Below are 20,989 nucleotides of genomic sequence, written 5' to 3'. Positions count from 1 at the left end.
CATGAGCATTGATCCACGCAATTGAGATCGATGACATGCATCAACCAAGACAGCGAGCCTGGCCATCTGGCCCTGGTAGTCACCTTTTACGGCAAACATGGGTTGCTAAAGACCAATTCTAACCCGGATCTTTACGGTTTGGGTAAATCGAGTAATGGAGATTAATATGTGTTCCGTTTTTGGTGACCTTGCAATGTTGACCTTTTTTCGTTATCACTTCATTCTTACTTGACATTAATGTAGCAAATTTCTGTGAACTGTTTTCTGAGTTCGGCTTACAACTGACAAAGTAGAAAGTAATGGTATTCACTTTCTACAGTGTTTAATTCACAAACATTGTGTGTTCTCTCATGCTCACCATATATCTTCCCGTCTCGATAAAGAGTTCGTTTGAACCACATCTGAATCATGCAAGTGTAATTCGAAATGTTTTTAGTGTCACATCTAATAAGTATAGCTCTCCACAGAAGCTGTTTTTAAAGACGGAATAACTTGAAGGTTTCTTTGATACTGACAATCTATTTGTAAAATATACACCTAAGTACTTATAGAACAATACAACATCTAATGAATGTCCTTGATAAAACCATTTCGCTCTTCTAGCTAGTGTACCACCAGTTTTAAAAACAATAACTTTTTTATTCTTGTTGAAAGATCAATTCCATTCTGTTCAATAAGATTCCAGTTGATTAATTTGCTTTTGTAGTCCAGGTATTGTGCTTGAAAACATTACTATATCACCAGCAGACAAATAAATAACTTTATAGTGCCCGGATGAATTTGGATGCCATCAGAACAGTTCTGCAGAATATGTTGAGCTAATTCATCGTTTTATGTTAAAGTTAAGTAATACTCAAACCCTTCCAAGAATTCAATTGCAAGGACATCATCTTCAACAAAATCAGGTAGTGTGCCAGTTCTAGAGTTGAAATCAACTCTGATGATAACATACACATTATCACATTTAGAAAGCAGATGCAACAGATCATCTTGTAATAGTGAGATGTCGTTTTTACATTGACGTAACGGCTTATTATACCAGGTTGAAGTGAGTGTGTATGGTTTTACGCCGCTTTTAGCAATATTCCAGCAATATCGCGGCGGGGGACACCAGAATTGGGCTTCACACATTGTCGGAAATCGAACCTGGGTCTTCAGCGTGATGAGCGAACGCTAAACTAGTAGGCTACCCGACCGCCCCATTACAGGTTGAAGACTCCGGGTGAATATATACACATGCATATAAAAGGTCTTTCTTTAGACCACATATTTCTTTATCTAGTAAAATAAATATACCACTATCACACACTTTCGTCCACTTTACAAGATGTGCGTAAGTGTTCTGATTCGTCCCCGGTTGATATCCACTCACCATCTTTTGTGCATATAGTAAAATCACTGAATAAACCACCCAAATCTGTCTCCTTCAACCATGTTTCAGTTAGCCCGACAATAACAAATAAGTTAACAAAGGTAATATATTCAGAATCGTAAACTTTGGATTTTAGTCCAGACACGTTCCAGAAATTAAATTTTATAGACCCAGTCAACAAAGGGGAAATTGTAGGTGAACCTGTACGAAACACCCTACAATCATCTTGGCTCAGGCCACCCCTCTATGTATAGTCTGTCTTCTCGCTTGTGCTGGGGTGGAGTGATCGAGGCCGAAAGTCAATTCAGTTTTCTTCACCCTGCCTCCGATTAGCGTTGTTCCTGGTTCCATGCGAAATGTCCTTCTTCAGTGTATTTCCCCTGTTGTAGCCAGTATCATAAATGCCAGCAGACAACACTTTCTATATTTTGTCAACGGTGGGATTTGATCATAGTGTCTGTATATTTCGGGGTATAAAAGGCTGCATATCGAGAGTAAGGATAAGGAACAAGTAAATGATAACACGGGGTTGAAGGGTGACAAAAAGCGCAGTCATGAGGTTCTTCATCGGTGAGTATTTTACTGCCCTCGGAAGAGCCACGTACCAGCATTATTAACATAGGTACTGATACTAACGTGATTTATCACAATGGCTTGAGTTGGCGTCCATTGCATGAATTTCTGGGTCCCAGCAACCGGTCCTCTTCCCGCAGAGATGACGCCATTCTTCCAGCTGAGCCAAAATGGTCTGTACTCGTTGCATGATACAATAGATGATTCAGCATGGGAATCCATGATACTACACTGAATGCATTTACCAATAAAGGATTTCGTGTTCCCATACCCACCAAAGCCCACTTCATACACATCAGTGGTGTAGGTGTTAGGACTTGTGTGCAGGGCAAAGTTGGCATCGTGGCAAGCCTTGACCAGGAACACCACGGTGGAGGTGCCGCCTGTGATTGTGTGTAAGTTGCTGGCAGATATCTGTTGGAAGGTGTATGTGCTGATACTAGGAGTGGTAAGTCTGATGTACGGACCTGGAAATGCAATGATTTAGACATGATAATAATTAATAGTGAAAGTCACGAAAACGTGATCGTTTAATTAACGTTGCTTTAAACTGATGTTCAACTGTGCAAGCCAAGACTGCTTACATGCATATTAAGTAATTTACTAGGATCTGAACGGGTTTCTTTCTAACGACCAGCAGGTTTTGGCAATGAAGGGACGCTGAATCGGTGCACTTCGGCAAACAAGTGTCCATGATTACACCACAAAACAAAACAAATAGTTGCTGACTAAACAAAGCCACGGTGATTTACATAATGATTAAGGTTTACCTGTGCAGTTAATCAAGGGTGGAGTCCAGCTGCCATTGACCAGGCAGGTGTTGTTGACACTGACGACGTCCAGGATTACATCTCTGTAGTTGGTCTTACAGGTACAAGATCTGATACTCCCTGCCATCTTGGACTCAGAACTACAGGTTGCGTTTGGAATAGGGTCTTCGGAACATACATCCGGTTTATAGACATCAGCTGTGGAGTAGAAACATTCTCTGAAATGTGGGGGTTTTGGTGCGCGCATGCATGCGTTTCACATCTTGACAATTAGATTTATTGATTGACATAGTAGAAGGCATGATATTTGTTTTACTTTTTGTAGTTGTGTAATGCCGCACTCAGCAATATTCCAGCTCTATGACGGCGGTCTGTAAAAAGTCGAGTCTGGACAAGATAATTCAGTGATAGGCTGGAATATTGCCTCCACTTTAGTGGTGCCAATTAAAAATAGGTTAGGGTCCTTATTCGGCTTCTATTTTCAGCAGATATGTGTACCATTTGTTTTTTATTTAGAAACTTCAAACCAATTTTCAAGGGACCTCTTGTGAAATTTATTGAGACAGATTTGTAACTGTCTCTCTATGGTATGCATATTTCTACCACGACAAGAAATGTTAAAATCATCCACAAAAAAAGTGATCCATCTACTGGATCAAATAAAACCTTTGACATGCTATTTTTAAATAAAGTGACGTAAACATTCTGCATTGTGTGACACCCTGTTCCTGATTATAAATCCGTGAAGATTCCGGGATAGAATAGGTCTTCAGCAACCCATGCCGTAAAAGGTGACTATGCTTGTCGTAAAAGGCGACTAATGGGATCGGGTGGTCAGGTTCGCTGACTTGGTGATACATGTCATCAATCCCAATTGCGTAGATCGATGCTCATGATATCAATCACTGGATTGTCTGCTCCAGACTCGATTATTTACATACTGCCGTCATATAGCTGGAATATTGCTGAGTGCGGCGTTAAACAACCAACCAACCAACCATCCAACCTGATTATAATTGTCGGACTCGGACTTGAAATTGCCTGTCTGTTAAAAATTATGTTATAAAGTGCCATGCTGCTTGGTAGAATCGTATGCTTTCTCAAGAAAATTGATAAAACGTCATTATCAAAAGCTTTTTGAACAAAGGATTCTAATGGTACTAAATGATAATAGTTCTTCTATTTTTTCCGGAAACCACATTGAATATTAGTAATTAGGATTTTGCAAGCGCAACTGGTCAAAGATATAGGGTAATAATTTGAGGGATCTGTATGATCTCGCCCAGGTTTTGGAATGGGTACGACGATGGCATTATGCATTGAAAGAGAAAAATTCCCCGACGTCCATATTTGGTCAACAATACATCACAACTATGTGTCTAAAAGTGTCTGAAGATATGATTCAGGCAAATGCTAGAGTAACTGATAAAATTATTGATTGATTGATCATTTAAAGGTTTTATAGGTGTTCGGGCAACTTGGCCCATTTACACCATTTACTGATAAAAGATATTATCATCCCCTGCTGCACTATCATGAGCGGTATCTAGCTCTGTTCATGCAATGAAAAAAACCCACTTCATTGTAATCTTCAACGTTATTAGATTCAGAATTAAATCTTTTTTTGTCCTATTGTTTTCTGAAATCTCTAAAACTCAGGGACATAATTTGATGATCAAGACTTTTTGGCTAGAGTTTAACCAAGATTATTGCATTAGTCATTAATATGTCACTGTCTTTAAGATGGTGTACAGACTATTTGGAACCTTTGCCTTTGATTTGTTAAATCATGTTCCACACCTTGGACATGGGCGTGCGTGAATTAATTGCTTGTTTGCAGGGGTTATTAAACCATAGTGTATGAATATGAGGATTTTGAGGACTTAGGAATTGTTTGGTCAGCAATATCATTGAGCACACTCGAAAACAACTGGATGGGATCAGTTTACATTTTTAAGATTGTCAGGGTTTAATTTTTCAGCACATACTATTTCATACAAGGACCATTTGGCCTTGTAAAAATACCACCGTCTTAAACGTGGGTCATCATTCGGTTCCATAGCTTTTAGAACAGCAGGAAAGTTATCACTTCGACAAAGGTCATCATGTACAGACCAATATTAGAATCTGTGAGGAACAGACCGAGTGCAGAGTAAGTTCCTGTGGCAGGATGTATGTGCTTGAATCGTCATTGAATATACATAAATTATTTTAGAATTAAAATCTTCAATAACCTTCCCCCTATTGGTTATATTTGTACTTCCACATAGGTTTTATTTGCACATTTAAATCGCCCATGATGATGCATGGCTTTGGGAGTTGAACATAATAAAACTGAAGATCAGACTGTCGAAGTGCAGATGAAGGTAGAAGGCACAAAGTAAATACAACGTACAAGGTATAGCGGATAACAACAGCATGAAGATTAGTATTTGAATGAACACCACTATGAATGATGTCCTGCCTGACTAAAATGGTAGAGCCTTCAGTTGCTTTATCACCCGGAGGAGAAAGTAAATAATGACAATTATACTGCCTCAGGTCAAATATATCCAAGATACGTTTCCTGGAGACATAGAGCTGATGGCTTAAAATCTTTAACTAATGCTTGTATCTAATCAAATTTCTTTCGAAGTCCTCTGCTGTTCCATTGTATTTAATTGAATTCATTGATGCTCAATTGGAGAACGTAAACGGGGGGAAGGTCCTCTATGTTGTATTGATAGCAATGGAGACACTTCCCTATCGAGAAGTTCAAAGGTGTTATGAACCTTGACAGGGATTGATGAAGACACTTCCAAATGTTTTTGAGGGACCTTGATCACTTCTGTTTTCGCATTTGCTTTATCTCTTTCCGTTGAGGTTGTGGCTGAGACAGGCTCAGGCTCAGGCTCTTGTGAGGGAGGGATAAATTGGATGTGGGTCTGTGTTTCAGACGATGACGTGAATTCCTCTGCTATGGAATATAATTAAGGATTGAAGTTGTATTTGTTGACGTTCATCAGTGACTCAATTTACTTGATGTCAACTGTAAAAGGCGACGGACGGGATCGGGTGGTCAGACTCGCTGACTTAGTTGATACATGTCATCGATCCTAATTGCGTGGATCGATGCTCATGATATTAATCACTGGATTATAACCAACCAACCCTATATTTCCAATCCAACCTGTTTATAAAAAAACAATTTAGAAATTGTTTTTCTCAAACGTGGTTCGTGCTTATTAATACAATATATGGATTCCGGCGTTAAAAGGTATTTGCTTACCTTTTCCCCTGTTTTACAGTTTGCTGTGGAATGTAATGTTATTCCTTTTGTTTTCTTCCAGCAGTGTCTTTGACTCGATTATTTACAGACCGCCGCCATATAGCTGGGATATTGCTTAATGAGGCGTTAAACAACAAACAAACATTACAACCTTTGCCATGCTTGTGATGTGAAGAAGGAGCTCCATAGGTAACATTGGATTGATTCATTTACTCAGCTGATCACTTATTCATCTTTGTTTGTTTGTTGTTAAATGCAGCATTCGGCGATATTCCAGCTATATGAAGATGGTCTGCAAATAATCAAATCTGGACCAGACAATCCAGTGATTGACATCATGAGCATCGATCCATATAATTGGGATACGATGACGTGCTTCAACCAAGTCAGCGAGCCTGATCACCCGATCCCGTTAGACGCCTCTTCCGTCAAGCATAGTCACCTTTTACGGCAAGCATGGGTTGCTGAAGACATATTCTCCCACGGATCTTCACGGGTCATTTATTCATGTAAATGCTTCAGTCGTTGAAAGTAAATTATTGACAAGATAGGAAAGATTATTGGGTGCCTGTGTTTGGGTAACGTTCAAGACATGTAAAAGCGGGGGAAATGGGATTTATATGTATTTTTGTTAACGATAGAATCAATATGATAACGTGTATGTGGACGTGCCATTTTGAACGTGAGTGTTGTGCAAAGGCAACAACCACAAACCAGTTTATGTTGGAGAAATCACTAGATTCAGATTCTCACGGTTTCTCAACTTGAGTTTTTGGATTGATTGGTTATCATACAACTCAAGTGTTCCACTGGCGTGTAAGGGAGTTGGTTGGCTATCAACAAAACACATGTGTCCCTAGTAACCAGATGGTAATAGTTTTTTACCGATGACAAGTTTCACATCACAAACAACTCAATCGAAATTGTTCTGATCTCTATTGATCCTCGACGTGTCTAGCTATAGACTCATTTACGGGCACTCTCAAACTAATTAATTTGTATACAGGACATTGTGTATGCTTAGCATGATTACAATAGAAATCATGCATTGCTCTACTGATTGAATATTGTAAATGGTTTTATTATTATCGCTTCATAGCTGTATGGTGGCAATGTTGGCAATTACAATGAATACTCAAATGAATTCACACAAAGTGAAAGACTTAGTCAATTCTTATCATTTTTTTATCACAGTTTCTTACCTCAAAGGATGCAGACCAAGATCTAAACACAATTTTATTTAGTACGTGCCACCTTATGTTTACACTGACAGCCATACAACAACCAGCCATATCGCGGAGTAAAATAGTTCCTCAAAAAGTGAGGTGACATGGATGCGCAACTTGCTCTTCAGAAACATCTTAAGCAGCACATGTGTTCAAATCATCCTCATTAGATGAGAAATGTCTGTAAAGAACTACCTCAGTAAGTCATTAACAACGACAGCGCGTCGTAATACATTTACATCAAGTACAAGACGTCAAAATGGCCGACACGATAAACGTGACGGGAGAGATTTCCGAAGTTGTTAATGAACCTGTGGCGGTTACATGTGTTAGTTATCATTGGTGGAGACGGTCAATGTCAGCTAAGGCACGGATCGAGTCGACACTACGATAGTTTAGATGTGCATTTCATCGTTTGTTCATTAGGATAGGCCGTACCGAGGATATTCGTGAACAATCATACAGTCACGCTCTCTGACATTTCTCAATGTATACTTAAACGCTGAGACCAAGAATAAAGGTTCTACATGATCAGAAAGAATGCTTATGTATGTTTTCGTGCTAGGGAATTTCCATGGGTTTCCCCAGGAATGTGGAAGTAGTCCGTCAGTGTTTACGTCATTTCAAGAACACGGTCTCGTGAAAAACGTATAAACGTCAAATTGTGTCGTTCATACACTTATGAACGTCAATTTCGAGGTCATGTGACCGACCACTCGTCCAATGGAAAAGCCGTATATCGTGTAAACTTCAAATTAAAAAACTATTGCGAGGTTAACTTTTAACTTACACATCAACTCGTGAACAAAATATTAGGTCATCATAAGAGCAAAATCCATTCTTTTTATCAGTTTACAGATCCAAATCTAATATAAGCAACAATCGAAGTAAATAATATGGAAAAAACGAAAATTCAACATACGTGTCCCAATACTAAACATATACCAACAGGTACCCTACATCACAGGCAGTTTGGGTTGTATACACCCCTTGGAGACTGGAATAATAATGCACTTTTAGCATGATATTCAGCATGCTACATATTTTCACCTTGAAAAATGCCACATTGTCGCCCTTCGGTAAAATAAAAAATATTATTTAAAGCGCGACAATGCGACTAATGGCCAAAATGTCACGTTGTCGCATTGTCGGGCTGTCGTTTATTTTGACACTTTTTGCTTGTTTATGTTAGGGCGATAGCGTGACAATGCGACATGTCCCTTCTAAGATTCATAGGTGAACTTAAAATAAACTCGACGGCAAAAGAAAGTATAGGTCGAGTTCCATGATCGATATAAAAATAACAAGAAGAGATTTTGTTGTGAATTATATTATAATCTAGGAAGGGGTAACACATGATTGATCAACCACAGTTTGAATGAAATTGTGCAATCACAGGTAATGTAAGCTCAAGGTAAACAATGGTGGGGTAAGAAATTTGATTTTCAAAAGTTGTCTGAAATGCCACCCAAAAATTGTCAGACACACTACAAGTTCATTGTCGACACAGTTGCCTTCAATAGCGTGTATGACCTCCAGCTGCCTCAATGCATGCTGTGACAGTCGTCTGATGACGTGGACTGGAATCCGTTGCCACTCGTCTCTCAGGGCCTGCTGCAATTCTTGTTTGTTGACGGGAGGCTGATGGCGTGCTCTAATCTGTCTGTCAAGATGGTCCAACAGATGTTCAATAGGATTCATATCTGGTGAGTGGGCAGGCCAGGGCAAAACGTCAACGTTCTGTTGGTTTAGAAAGTTCCGAGTCAGTCTTGCAGTATAGGGCCTGGCATTGTCGTGTTGAAACAATGTCCCCTGCTGTTGGTTTTGTAAGAACGGAAGCACAACTGGCTGCAACACTTGGCCTCTGTACTGCACAGCGTTCAAGTTTCCCTGTATAATCACCAAATCAGTCTTCTGATCTCCACAAATACCGACCCACACCATGATACCTCCCCCGCCGAATGGATGGACCTCTCGAATACACGCCGGAGCCAAACGTTCCTCTCTGTGTCGATAAACTCGTTCTCTGCCGTCATTTCGAAACATGTTAAACCGACTTTCGACAGTAAACAGCACTAGACGCCAATTTCTCACTTGCCAGCGTCGAACCTGCCTCGCCCATCGCACTCTCAGGCGTCGATGTTGAGCAGTCAGTACCATTCCTCGGAAAGGACGATACGCTCGGATTCCAGCAGCACGCAGTCGTCGTAGTACTGTATGTTGGCTAATGGGATGTTGCAACGTTGTTGCTACCGTCGCCGTCGCCGTTACGGATCTGTTTCGCAGGTGAATGAGCCGTATCTGACCGTGTTCAAGTGGTGTTGTCACTCGAGGTCGTCCGGTTCAAGACCAGTCCTGTGTCCTTCCTGTCTGCCTGTACCGTTGAATCAGCCTTGTTACTACTGTCAATGGTGTAAAACCAAACCTGGCAATTTGGACCTGTGTTGCCCCCTTTTCGGCCATACCGATGGCTCTCTCTCTCTCATAGGAAGTCCTACGTAGGAGATACTCAGTCCTACGTAGAAGATACTAAGTCCTATGTAGGAGATATTAAGTCCTACGTAGGAGATACTCAGTCCTACGTAGAAGATACTAAGTCCTATGTAGGAGATAATAAGCCCTACGATGGAGATAATCAGACAAAAACATTTCACCGTAGCCCTACTACGCTTCAGTAATAAGTACTTTCTTAACCTTATCGCGAATTTCCATTGATCCATTCACATAATTTTCACCGCTAGGTTGCCTTTTACGTCCTTTTCGGCAGATAGTCGAGGCAAATTATTCTCTGGCGTTGACGTTTTACATTTACAGTCATACAATAATACTGTGTTCAGGTATAACTGTGTATATTTATAAGCATTGTCCATGATAAAATAGGGTTTCGTATACTAATTAATATGTACGTATGCTGATTGACAGGAAACGGCTCCGCTTGAACATCGTTGCAATATTAATAACACACGTTCTTCGCGTTATGCTATACATCTGTAACCTTTTACGGTAACCAGACAAAGCTTTCACAGGTTGAGTCAAAGTGAAAGTAGCATATCAACGTGAATACTAATTTTCATAATCTCGTGTTAGCTATAGCTATAGATGCACATGTAGCTTAACGTAACAATTACTACACAAATTTGGAACACAGATCTACGCAATTGTTATTGGCCGAGTGCTCCTCAAAGATTGCATTTATCCTTCGTCAAATGTATGTTTTGCTGGAAGCAGGGAGTACTTTCTCTGATAGAGGATCTCATAATCAATGGGTCACTACTTTACGTCTATCACAAATATCGATTTTGGATACCCGAAGGCATTGTAAGGAAATTTGTAAACTGCCTATCGATTGTTAATTGTGTTTTGGACAAAAAGGTTTAGAATCAAATACATTATGCACTTGATCGCTGTTCGAAGTTTGCTAGCGTAGGGATATTAATAAAGACCCCAATTTCAACGCTTCTGTTGCCTTAGAAGTTTGTCATTTATAATTGCGCATGTCACAAAATGTAATACTTCCCGAACGTGAGCCACAAACAAGTTATTAAAGTACGGCATGATATTACATAAAAATCGATTTTGTAATTACATAACATATGTGATGCATGTGTATGTCGCATGGCGTAACGGAGCTATTTCACAAAAATAATTGTGACTGCTATACTTCAATGAATGCACACAAAATATAAACTCAATCCTAAAACATAGGGGACTGTGGGGTAACCTAGTAGTTAAAGCGGTCACTCGTCCCGCCGAAGACCCAGGGTCGATTTTCCAAATGGGTACAATGTGAGAAACTCATTGCTGGATTATTGCTAAAAGCAGCGTTTAACCTCACTCACTCACTCACTCACTCAAATATAGTCCCTAAATGCATTTTAGAAACGATTGTTTCCCCAGTAAAGAACTTTAACACTTACACCAAAGAGAGAAATAACAATAAAAAATAACTTTTTTCCAATCATGGAATGGTCTCATTTAGTTAGAGTGAGTCAGTATGGTTTTATGCCGCTTTTAGTAATATTCCAGCAATAGCACAAACGCAAATACTGTAGGAAAGTTTACTCCTTTTTTAGTTTACTTGGGTTTGAAATATGGACATTTCCTTAGATGGGAAAACAATTGCAAAATTTTCTCATGTCATTCCGAATAGTAAGGGTATGTATTTGAATAGTTTTTTATGTGCTCATATTACCATATATCACCCTTTCTTTCCAACATCTGAAATATTTGGTTCACGTTACTTTATTTTCACAGATGCTGATACCTTTGCCATAAGTCTCATATGACCATGTGACCCGTAATCCTATCATAATCGATGTAACTATCATCAACCAGAGCTTTTAAGCCAGCTCATTGCTGAGTATTATTTTTAAACATTGGCTGGTATCGTGCACAACCACCAGTAGCTAAACTGATGACGTAAATCCTGCTGGGGTATCATGCAGGAAACAGAGGTACTGCAAGTCCCCATGATCCCCTGGGAGGTGGCCCAGCTTTGGTTACTGATGGCCTATAGCCCGTGTTTTAAAACTATACATGATTTTCTTATGCTCAAATATGTTTTATGAATTTTTATTAACTATAGTATGCTCAAAGATGTTTCATCAATTGTTATCAAATATAACTTTGCATAAGAAACTATATAAGAATATATTAACTCACTCACTCACGTTAACCTAATGAAACTATGGGTCTGGCTGAGCCAACCAACAACAGCCTTTTATTGACTCTAGGTGACCAGCAGCGGTAGTACTTGATTTAATTTAATAAAAGTATATATAACATGACACAGCAAGATGACAAGTACATAAACACAATGATTGAGTTAATTCTTTTTGGATAAACTGTAACGTTGTGAAGAATATTATTCTTATAAATCTAGAACTCAAAAGATGATACAAATAGTGTTAAAGATGTTTGGCCAATCATAATAATATTAATCAATCAAAATGGTTTGTTGGCTAGGGATTACCAAGGGAACAGATAGTGGAATTGGTCACCAAGTGCTTTTGTGTCACATCGTGTTCAGGAGTGATCTTTACGAGCTATACCTACCATCTACCCGTCTCTTTTGGCAATGTCTGGTTACATGTACGGAAGGAAAGTAAAGGTTGAGACATATGTGGAGGCAGCAGTTAGTAATTTTCAAATGATGAATAGTCTCAAAGATACTTGTAGTAATTCCCTTCTGAAGAGTTGACGACACCAATGCTCCAAAACTGTTTAAAGTGAAGTGTCTCCTCAAATTAATGTAAAGTGTGCGCTTTGTTATAATCATCAGGGTAATCAAACATATAGGTAAGATCACAATTATCAAAGATACGTTTCATATGATTAAGCCATAGAAAGGGGGTATTTATTTTATCGCGATTTACCATACATTAAACATAAAAGACACAATGTTATTTTTATTTTGTGAAAGCTGACTCAGCTTTCACTAACAACTTACCATTCTTTTAAAAGATTTGATACTGAGCGGGCCGTCTTATAACTGCCTTAAATAAATAAATTACAATTATTTAAAACATAACAGCCAGCTTAAATCCACAGTTGTACGCATTTGATGTGTCCATGTTAGATCTTTCTCTTGGCATACATACACTGACCCGGGATCAAGTTTATCTCATCATATCAACATCTGTATCAGATCCGTGAACAGTGTGATTGTCGAATGTGCAATAATCTCAAAGAAGTCTTGTTCCGGCATTAGATAAAGCGACAAAATCCTGTCACTATCCAATGGAAATGTCTGCATAAAGCAGAGTCGATTGTACGATTCCGACAAAATCATGGCGTGTTTATGATCACTATCCAATAGTATATTATGAGTTGCTGTTAATGAATTACTATCAAATAGTAAAGACACCAATCAGCATAACTAAGTCACCAATTGTAATTTCTAGTTTTTGGATGACATATTGTTCTCAGTTACCGAAATGTGGAAACAGATAGTTGATTGGTTTTTATATTCAATTTGGTATTTCTGCTATTCAAAGTATGCACTGAGGCCGTCTTATCAACAGTCATTTCTGAGACATAAATGCAAAGTTTAATAAATTAAGTCTACTCTCATTTTTGTACATTTATAATTAACTCTAACGTTAATTTCCAGATTTTCAGTACATACTATTCAAAAGAAGTTAAAGAACATCCGATTCTTTCATCATATGACTATAGTTAGTCATTAGAGAAAGCGAGAAAGCAATAGACCAATGACAAAGTGATAGAGCGAGAAAGCAACAAAGTGAGAAAGTGTTAGAGCAAGAAAGTGATAGAGCAAGAAAGTGTTAGAGCAAGAAAGTTATAGAGCAAGAAAGTGTTAGAGCAAGAAAGTGTTAGAGCAAGAAAGTGATAAAGCAAGAAAGTGATAGAGCAAGAAAGTGTTAGAGCAAGAAAGTGTTTGAGCAAGAAAGTGATAGAGCAAGAAAGTGTTAGAGCAAGAAAGTGTTTGAGCAAGAAAGTGTTAGAGCAAGAAAGTGAAAGAGCAAGAAAGTGTTAGAGCAAGAAAGTGTTAGAGCAAGAAAGTGATAGAGCAAGAAAGTGATAGAGCAAGAAAGTGTTAGAGCAAGAAAGTGATAAAGCAAGAAAGTGTTAGAGCAAGAAAGTGTTAGAGCAAGAAAGTGTTTGAGCAAGAAAGTGTTAGAGCAAGAAAGTGTTAGAGCAAGAAAGTGATAGAGCAAGAAAGTGATAGAGCAAGAAAGTGTTAGAGCAAGAAAGTGATAGAGCAAGAAAGTGATAGAGCAAGAAAGTGTTAGAGCAAGAAAGTGATAGAGCAAGAAAGTGTTAGAGCAAGAAAGTGATAGAGCAAGAAAGTGTTAGAGCAAGAAAGTGATAGAGCAAGAAAGTGTTAGAGCAAGAAAGTGATAGAGCAAGAAAGTGTTAGAGCAAGAAAGTGATAGAGCAAGAAAGTGTTAGAGCAAGAAAGTGATAGAGCAAGAAAGTGATAGAGCAAGAAAGTGTTAGAGCAAGAAAGTGATAAAGCAAGAAAGTGATAGAGCAAGAAAGTGTTAGAGCAAGAAAGTGTTAGAGCAAGAAAGTGTTAGAGCAAGAAAGTGTTAGAGCAAGAAAGTGATAGAGCAAGAAAGTGTTAGAGCAAGAAAGTGATAGAGCAAGAAAGTGTTAGAGCAAGAAAGTGTTAGAGCAAGAAAGTGTTAGAGCAAGAAAGTGATAGAGCAAGAAAGTGATAGAGCAAGAAAGTGTTAGAGCAAGAAAGTGTTAGATCAAGAAAGTGTTAGAGCAAGAAAGTGTTAGAGCAAGAAAGTGTTAGAGCAAGAAAGTGTTAGAGCAAGAAAGTGATAGAGCAAGAAAGCAATAAAGCGATAGACCGAGAAAGTGATATTTCTCTCAATGCCGTACATTAGAACGGTTTGGGCTGATATTTGGTGATCCATTCCTATAATTCTTCCTGCTACTTTGCCTCTTATAATATGATTTTTGTAACATAAATATTTGTTTCTCATTTAGCTTGTATATCCACACATGTTTATTTTCCTGTAATGTGTTAAATAAACAAGATTCTCAGACTGCAACAGAATAGTCACTGTTCATATTTTAATTTTGTTAATAATACCCCCACCAACCCACCCATTCACCCATATTCCTCCATCAATCCTAAAATTGATTAAAAAAAGAGATCATGTATTGACAAATAATTGTCAGTTTTATCAGCCGCTGTTTGTATTGTTTTCAACGTTCCAAAGAATTATTTTTTTCGGTCATTAGATATTGAGTTGAAGCCGAATATGTGCTCGTCCGATTTCGGGATCACAATTATATTGATAAAGATGCATGTACATTTTGCAGACACACGTTATACATGAACACAGTTATGTTTCCCTTACAAAATACATACGGATTAGATATTTGTCTCTACCTTCAGTCACATATACGACTTTCGAAGCGTCATTAACCCATAACCCAATTAGGACAATAGAAATGAAATGCATTCTAAATATTATTTCAAAACAACTCGTTTCTCATAATTACTTTCCACCAAACTGTCTCTGGGAATTTAATGCTGAAGTACTTGTAAAATATAGCTTAACTTTCCCGTCAGGGGAGACTAGATATCCGATTATAGTGTAGGCTCAGGCAGGAATATACATATTTATATAACAATTCTCTATCCATTTAAACTGTATGGTAAACAATTGTGCGTTCTGATGTGAGTCATGTACTATCTACTACATTTTTACACAGACAATGAGTCAGACACACACAGACACACAAACACATATACATAATTTTGACAAAACTATACCTAAGATATACATAAAATCTTACAATGATAGCTGATTTAACATATGTTTTAGATAGTCAAAGTAATGCATTTCATATTGTTATTAACTTTAACTATGTGGCGCACTGAATATAATGTTTTATCCATATGTGTAGTTTACACAAATACACATATCAACCTCTGGTAACGCCACAGCGATGGGGGCAGTGCGGTAACCTAGTGGTTAAAGCTTTCGTTCGTCTAGCCGAAGACCCAGTTCGATTCCTCACATGGGTACAATGTGTGAAGCCAATCAGCAACAACAGACGCCGTCATGCTACAATGGCACGCTATCGATGCATGTCACACGACTCATTAAGTCGCCATAAACAACCAACAGAGATCCCTGGAAATCAGTTCTAACCCGGACCCCAACGCAAACGGGGAATATAGTCTACTGATTCTCGAAAACAGTGAAGAGCTGCTGTAAACTGACGTCTCTTTGGACGCAGATGGTAAAGACTTTTTGTTATTGTCAGATCCCATCTCTGGGTAAATGGACACCAATGATGTCATTAAGAACCAAGTCCTACCTTCCAAACACAGCGGCGCCTCAGTCACACGATGCACACTGCATCGCCTCCCTGACGGACACGTGTGATCTGCGCACGGACCCATCAGCTCCTTGGAATAAACAAAGTATCAGTCGTAACAGTTATCTACATTCCCATGGTTAATTAGCAAGTAATTCAGGAAAGGTATGTTTTAAAATGCCCACCGCCTATATAAGCAAGAGTGGATACAGCTTTTTGGAAAAGGTGTGGTGCACTTAATATATAGAGCCAATTTATTTTTTGTTGCTTAACGCCGTCCTCAGCAATATTACTGCTATATGATGGCGATCTGTAAATATTGAGTTATTGATATCATGAGCATCGATCCACACAATTGATCCGATACGATAACTTCCATCAACCAAGTCAGCGAGCCTGACGACCCGATCATGTTAGTCGCTTCTTACGACAAGCATCGTCGCCTTTTACGGCAAGCATGGGTTGCTGAAGACCTATTCTACCCCGGATCTTCACGGGTCATAAAACAAATGACGAGAGTTGGGTTTAACGCCACTTTTAACATTATTCCAGTTATGTCACGGCGAGTCAGCTTAATGTGAGAGAAAAGCCAGAAGTGATGGAGGTCTCAGATGTTTACCACTTCGGTGAAACCCACGAGCACGGGAATGGTGCTGACAAACCTAAAAATGTAATCAGGGCGAGCCGGGATTCGAACCCGCAATCATAGGTTTCCGGCGTGCCCAAGGGACGGCAACTCTGCACAGCGAATCACGGCGCCTTAGACGACTGGGCCTTCCATGCCCCCACAAATAAATTGTAAAACGATATGCATCGTTAGCCAAAAACAACAGTTATGTCATGGTTAGAGTTGTTGATTAATAAAAAAAAGCCATAAAACCCCTTCCGTGAGCACAAGTAACTGCTGCGAAAACAACAGTGTCCATTGCACGGTTCCGGCTATATCTCAAGCATGTGTTCATGTATCACAATCCTGTCCCTAAACACAGCAGTATGTGATTTAGTCTTGCGTTTGTCATACGCCATTGCGATCAGCATGTAGTAAAAAGGGGGTACACACTCCTGCTGTCCCTCTGTGGTCCCGCGTACACATACATAACATATAACACATATGCATACATACCTTCGGCCAGTGAGAAATATCACTATGTTTCCATTGTGGTTTCGCCACAAGGTCGGTTGGGGCTGTGGAGCTGTCTTTCTTGTGGAGGTGGCAAATGTGAAGTACAGGTTTGAATCCGAATGAGAAACATTCAAGATTGGCATGGCATTCAACGGCACACTCGCGGACAGAGGGCACTCTCCTCTTAATGATGCTAAATAAGTTGTTTTCCAAATAACTGTTATCTGCTATGATACCCGCTTCATTGAAGCAAAGTTGTTGAACTGGACAAATACAAGTTACTATAAAAAATAATATCGGCACCATCTTAAAGGATTTCAGTTGATTGTCACATGTACTACTCACACGGCTTCCTTTGTACTGCTAAAGTTCCCTGCGTCGCATCTGTACAGATCCTGTTAGACAGACGGTTTATATAGCCTTCCAAAGCATCGATCTTCCGCACCCATTCATATATACTGAGTCAAATTAAAAACTTCACATTTTTAAAAGTAATCCCATATATGATATACAACGGACAAAGGTATCAGAGAAGGTAATTTTAAATCATTAATGTTCAAAGAAGGATTTTAATTAACGGTGGTAACCATAATTTTATTATTCGGTAATAACATCAACAGTTTAAATCATAAGTCCCAAGCACGAGAATCTGATGGCACACAAGTTCAGTAGCCTGTATGGCCACCATGTGCGTTGACAACTGCAACACAACGCCTCCGTATGGACCTTGTGATGCTTGTGAACACATGATTGGGAAGACGACGCCATTGTTGCTACAAAATGGTGCCAAGATCGTGACGGCCAGTCCATGACGTTGACTCCCGGGTCAAACCGGGTCCATGTGCTGCCATAAAAGGCAGAAGTTCTGGTGCCAGTACCTGGTCGCGGTAAGCAGCAGCGTTGAGGTTGCCACGGATGACAAGAAGCCTGGAACGTGCATTGCCACAGAAAGCACCCCATACCATGAGGCTTCCGCCTCGAAATCTGTCAACTGCCTGTACACAATGTAACGTTCATGACGGCGCCTCCACACCCTCGCCCTACCATCAGCAAATCGAAGATTAAATCGGGAGTCATCCTGAAGACGACTTGATTCCAATTCCTCCATCGTAAGTGTCGTTGTGCCCACAACTGACGTTGACGTCTGTGTAATTGAGTCAGAATTGGCCCGCAGGATGGCTGTCGTGCTTGAAGGTGAGCAGTTCTCAGACGGTTTCGAACAGTTTGCGCACTCAGTCTACCCCTAAAAAGTTCATTTCTGGTTGATATATCAGTCAAAAATCAGTTACGGAGGTGACGTAAGACAATCTGACGATCTTCTGCATGTGACGTCACACGTGGCGATCAGCGGTGGTACCCGTTTGCTGTAGACGCGGCTGTAAATCATAAAAAGTCCGTCGACTACAACCCATGGTCCTTGCGACTTCAGCTACGGACGTTCCCGTCTGCAACGTGCCGATGGCACGTTCACGTTGCACATGTGAAAGGAGTGTCATTTTTGATCGATTCACCTGCACAAAAACGGGTGTTATCTGAAAACAATACGTGGCCATTACTGTTTAAATACACAATAAGGGCTCACGATAACTGGTCGAAATGTTAAAATGTTAGGATTGTGAAGTTTGTAATTTGGTTCAGTATAGTTTACACCGCCATTTTGCCGTTCACACGCAACTGGATCTGTTTCGGAGGAAATCGAGATTGATGATTATTCTCTGACGTTGATATAAATATTCACTTAAAATAACCCTGTCTGGTTTCCGGATCACAGCCGACTAATATTTAGGATGTGTCCGCCCGTCCGCGACAACATAGATCCTCTGGATTGTCTGCATTTATACATTTGAACAATTTACCTGATACCTAAAAGATTTTACAATTTCCTGCTCATTAGAGTAGACACGAAACAAAACCACGAAGCCAAGTCAGCTATTGGGTTATGGCTAAATTGCCAGCATAATCCTGTTAAATGGGCCATCACAACACATGTGCCGATACAGGTCCCCAGACACCTATCCTTGAAGAGAGAGGCGATAAAAAACAGTCGGGTGGTGAGGCTCGGTGACGTGGTCGAGTACATGTTTTCGTTTACCATTTGCATGATTCGATGTTCATGATGTCAACCACTGCACTGTCTTGTCCAGACTCGATTATTCAAAGATCACCTTCCTTTAGCTGGTACATTGCTTTTTGGCAATACACAACATACAAACAAATCAATGACAATTACATTTTGGACTTTTACGATCTCCTACATACCACCCGGGTGGGATTTGACAATTGGTCATCTTTGACAATCCTTTAAATACAACCCGGATAATCTGACATGGGCGATCTTGTTCAATTCTCTTTCCTTCACTCAGCGCCGATCAAGCCGGTCTAATCTTATATTGTCATGCATGGCGAGTGCGCCATTTGCGGCTGATGCTGTAACATTTAGACGGTTATTGACTAGTTTAGTCTTCACGGTTGCCAGTATTGCTACTGCTGGTGTGCGGACAGTATCGACTAAATAAAGATTTGTTTCTTTGTTGTTTAACGCCGCACTCAGCAATATTCCAGCTATATGACGGCTGTCTGTAAGATAGTCGAGTCAGGACCAGACAATCCAGTGATTGACATCATGAACATCGATCCACGCAATTGGGATCGAGGACATGTATCAACCCAGTCAGCGAGCCTGACCACCCGATTGCTGAAGACCTATTCTACCCCAGAATCTTCACGGGTCACCTAAATAAAGACACAGCTATTGTCATGAACTGAAATACATGTGCAGCGATTCGACTTTAGGTCACCTCGGCTTCTCTACATTGTATGGTTAACCACTTGAAGGCGATCCGAAGCAGTCAGTTGGACCAGCTAGTGTTCCATCCAGATATTTTTTTAAACGATTGGCAATGAACATTTGATGTTTGTTTGTTGTTTAACGCCGCACTCAGCAATATTTCAACTTTTTGACGGCGGTCTGTAAATAATCGAGTCTGGACCAGACAATACAGTGATTGATGTCATGAGCATCGATCTAGACAATTGGGATACGATGACATGCATCAATCAAGTCAGCGAGCCTGACAACCCGATCCCATTAGTCGCCTCTTACGACAAGCATCGCCGCCTTTTACGGCAAGCATGGGTTGCTGAAGACCTATTCTATCCTGATCTTCACAGGATGAACATTTAATGTATTGTATGTTCTTGATTTTCGACTTCCACACCTTTCACATGAAATAAATAATAATTCTAAATGTACTCGTAGCATTATGTTTTTTATATCTCCGCTGATGCTATGCGAGTATCTCCGTGGTCTTGAGGTACAACGCCAACCCGCAGAGCGGAAAGTCCAGGGTTCGATCCCCTGCCGCGTCATACCAAAGACGTTAAAGGATGGTACTTGTTGTTACCCTGTCTGGCGCTCGGCATTGAGGGGCTAAAACAAGGACTGGTCGGCTCGGAGTCTGTATACTGTGTCTGAGTGGGGTATTCATGTTAAAATGCGGCATCGTGATTTAGTGAGTGAGTTGGGTTTAACTCAATTTTAAAAGGTATTCCAGCTTGATGACACTTTGATGAATCTCATGAGCACATAATCGGGACGAACCAGGATTCGAACCCGTGACAATAGCTTTATGGCGTGCCCAAGAGACGCAACTCTGCACAGCGATTTGCGGCATCTTAGACGACTGGGGCATACTTGCCCTCGTTACCGGTGAGACCACATGCACAGGCTATTGTGATAAATACGTTACTGACAGATTCTGCCATTGAATGTGTGATAACGTACGTAAGTACTATTGATTTTCATCGATATACATGTTTCACTTTCATTATTCAGAGTTTGTCATG

General features: G+C 39.9%; 1 protein-coding gene across 1 annotated transcript; it reads right to left on the bottom strand.

The window, feature by feature from the left end:
* Positions 1-450: 450 nt before the first annotated feature.
* On the bottom strand, positions 451-17,513 carry LOC139472394 (uncharacterized). The gene is made up of 4 exons (XM_071254868.1): positions 17,144-17,513; positions 16,021-16,111; positions 2,716-2,913; positions 451-2,412 (listed from the first exon to the last, which is right to left on the bottom strand). Exons 1-4 carry the CDS (start codon positions 17,447-17,449, stop codon positions 1,952-1,954), a joined length of 1,056 nt encoding a protein of 351 aa, XP_071110969.1. The 5' UTR covers positions 17,450-17,513; the 3' UTR covers positions 451-1,951.
* Positions 17,514-20,989: the final 3,476 nt, after the last annotated feature.

The sequence above is a fragment of the Haliotis cracherodii genome, unplaced genomic scaffold, assembly GCF_022045235.1.
Source record: "Haliotis cracherodii isolate W230 unplaced genomic scaffold, xgHalCrac1.p SCAF_24, whole genome shotgun sequence".
Lineage (NCBI taxonomy): Eukaryota > Metazoa > Mollusca > Gastropoda > Lepetellida > Haliotidae > Haliotis > Haliotis cracherodii.
This window is presented reverse-complemented; position numbering and strand designations above follow the sequence as displayed.

Excerpts from the sequence above, each read along its gene's own strand:
- LOC139472394 (XM_071254868.1), bottom strand. The coding sequence starts at position 17,449 with ATGGTGCCGATATTATTTTTTATAGTAACTTGTATTTGTCCAGTTCAA. Across the intron at positions 16,112-17,143 it reads ATATTTCTCACTGGCCGAAG|GAGCTGATGGGTCCGTGCGC; the intron begins GTATGTATGCAT and ends GTTTATTCCAAG. Across the intron at positions 2,413-2,715 it reads ACCCTTGATTAACTGCACAG|GTCCGTACATCAGACTTACC; the intron begins GTAAACCTTAAT and ends TTGCATTTCCAG.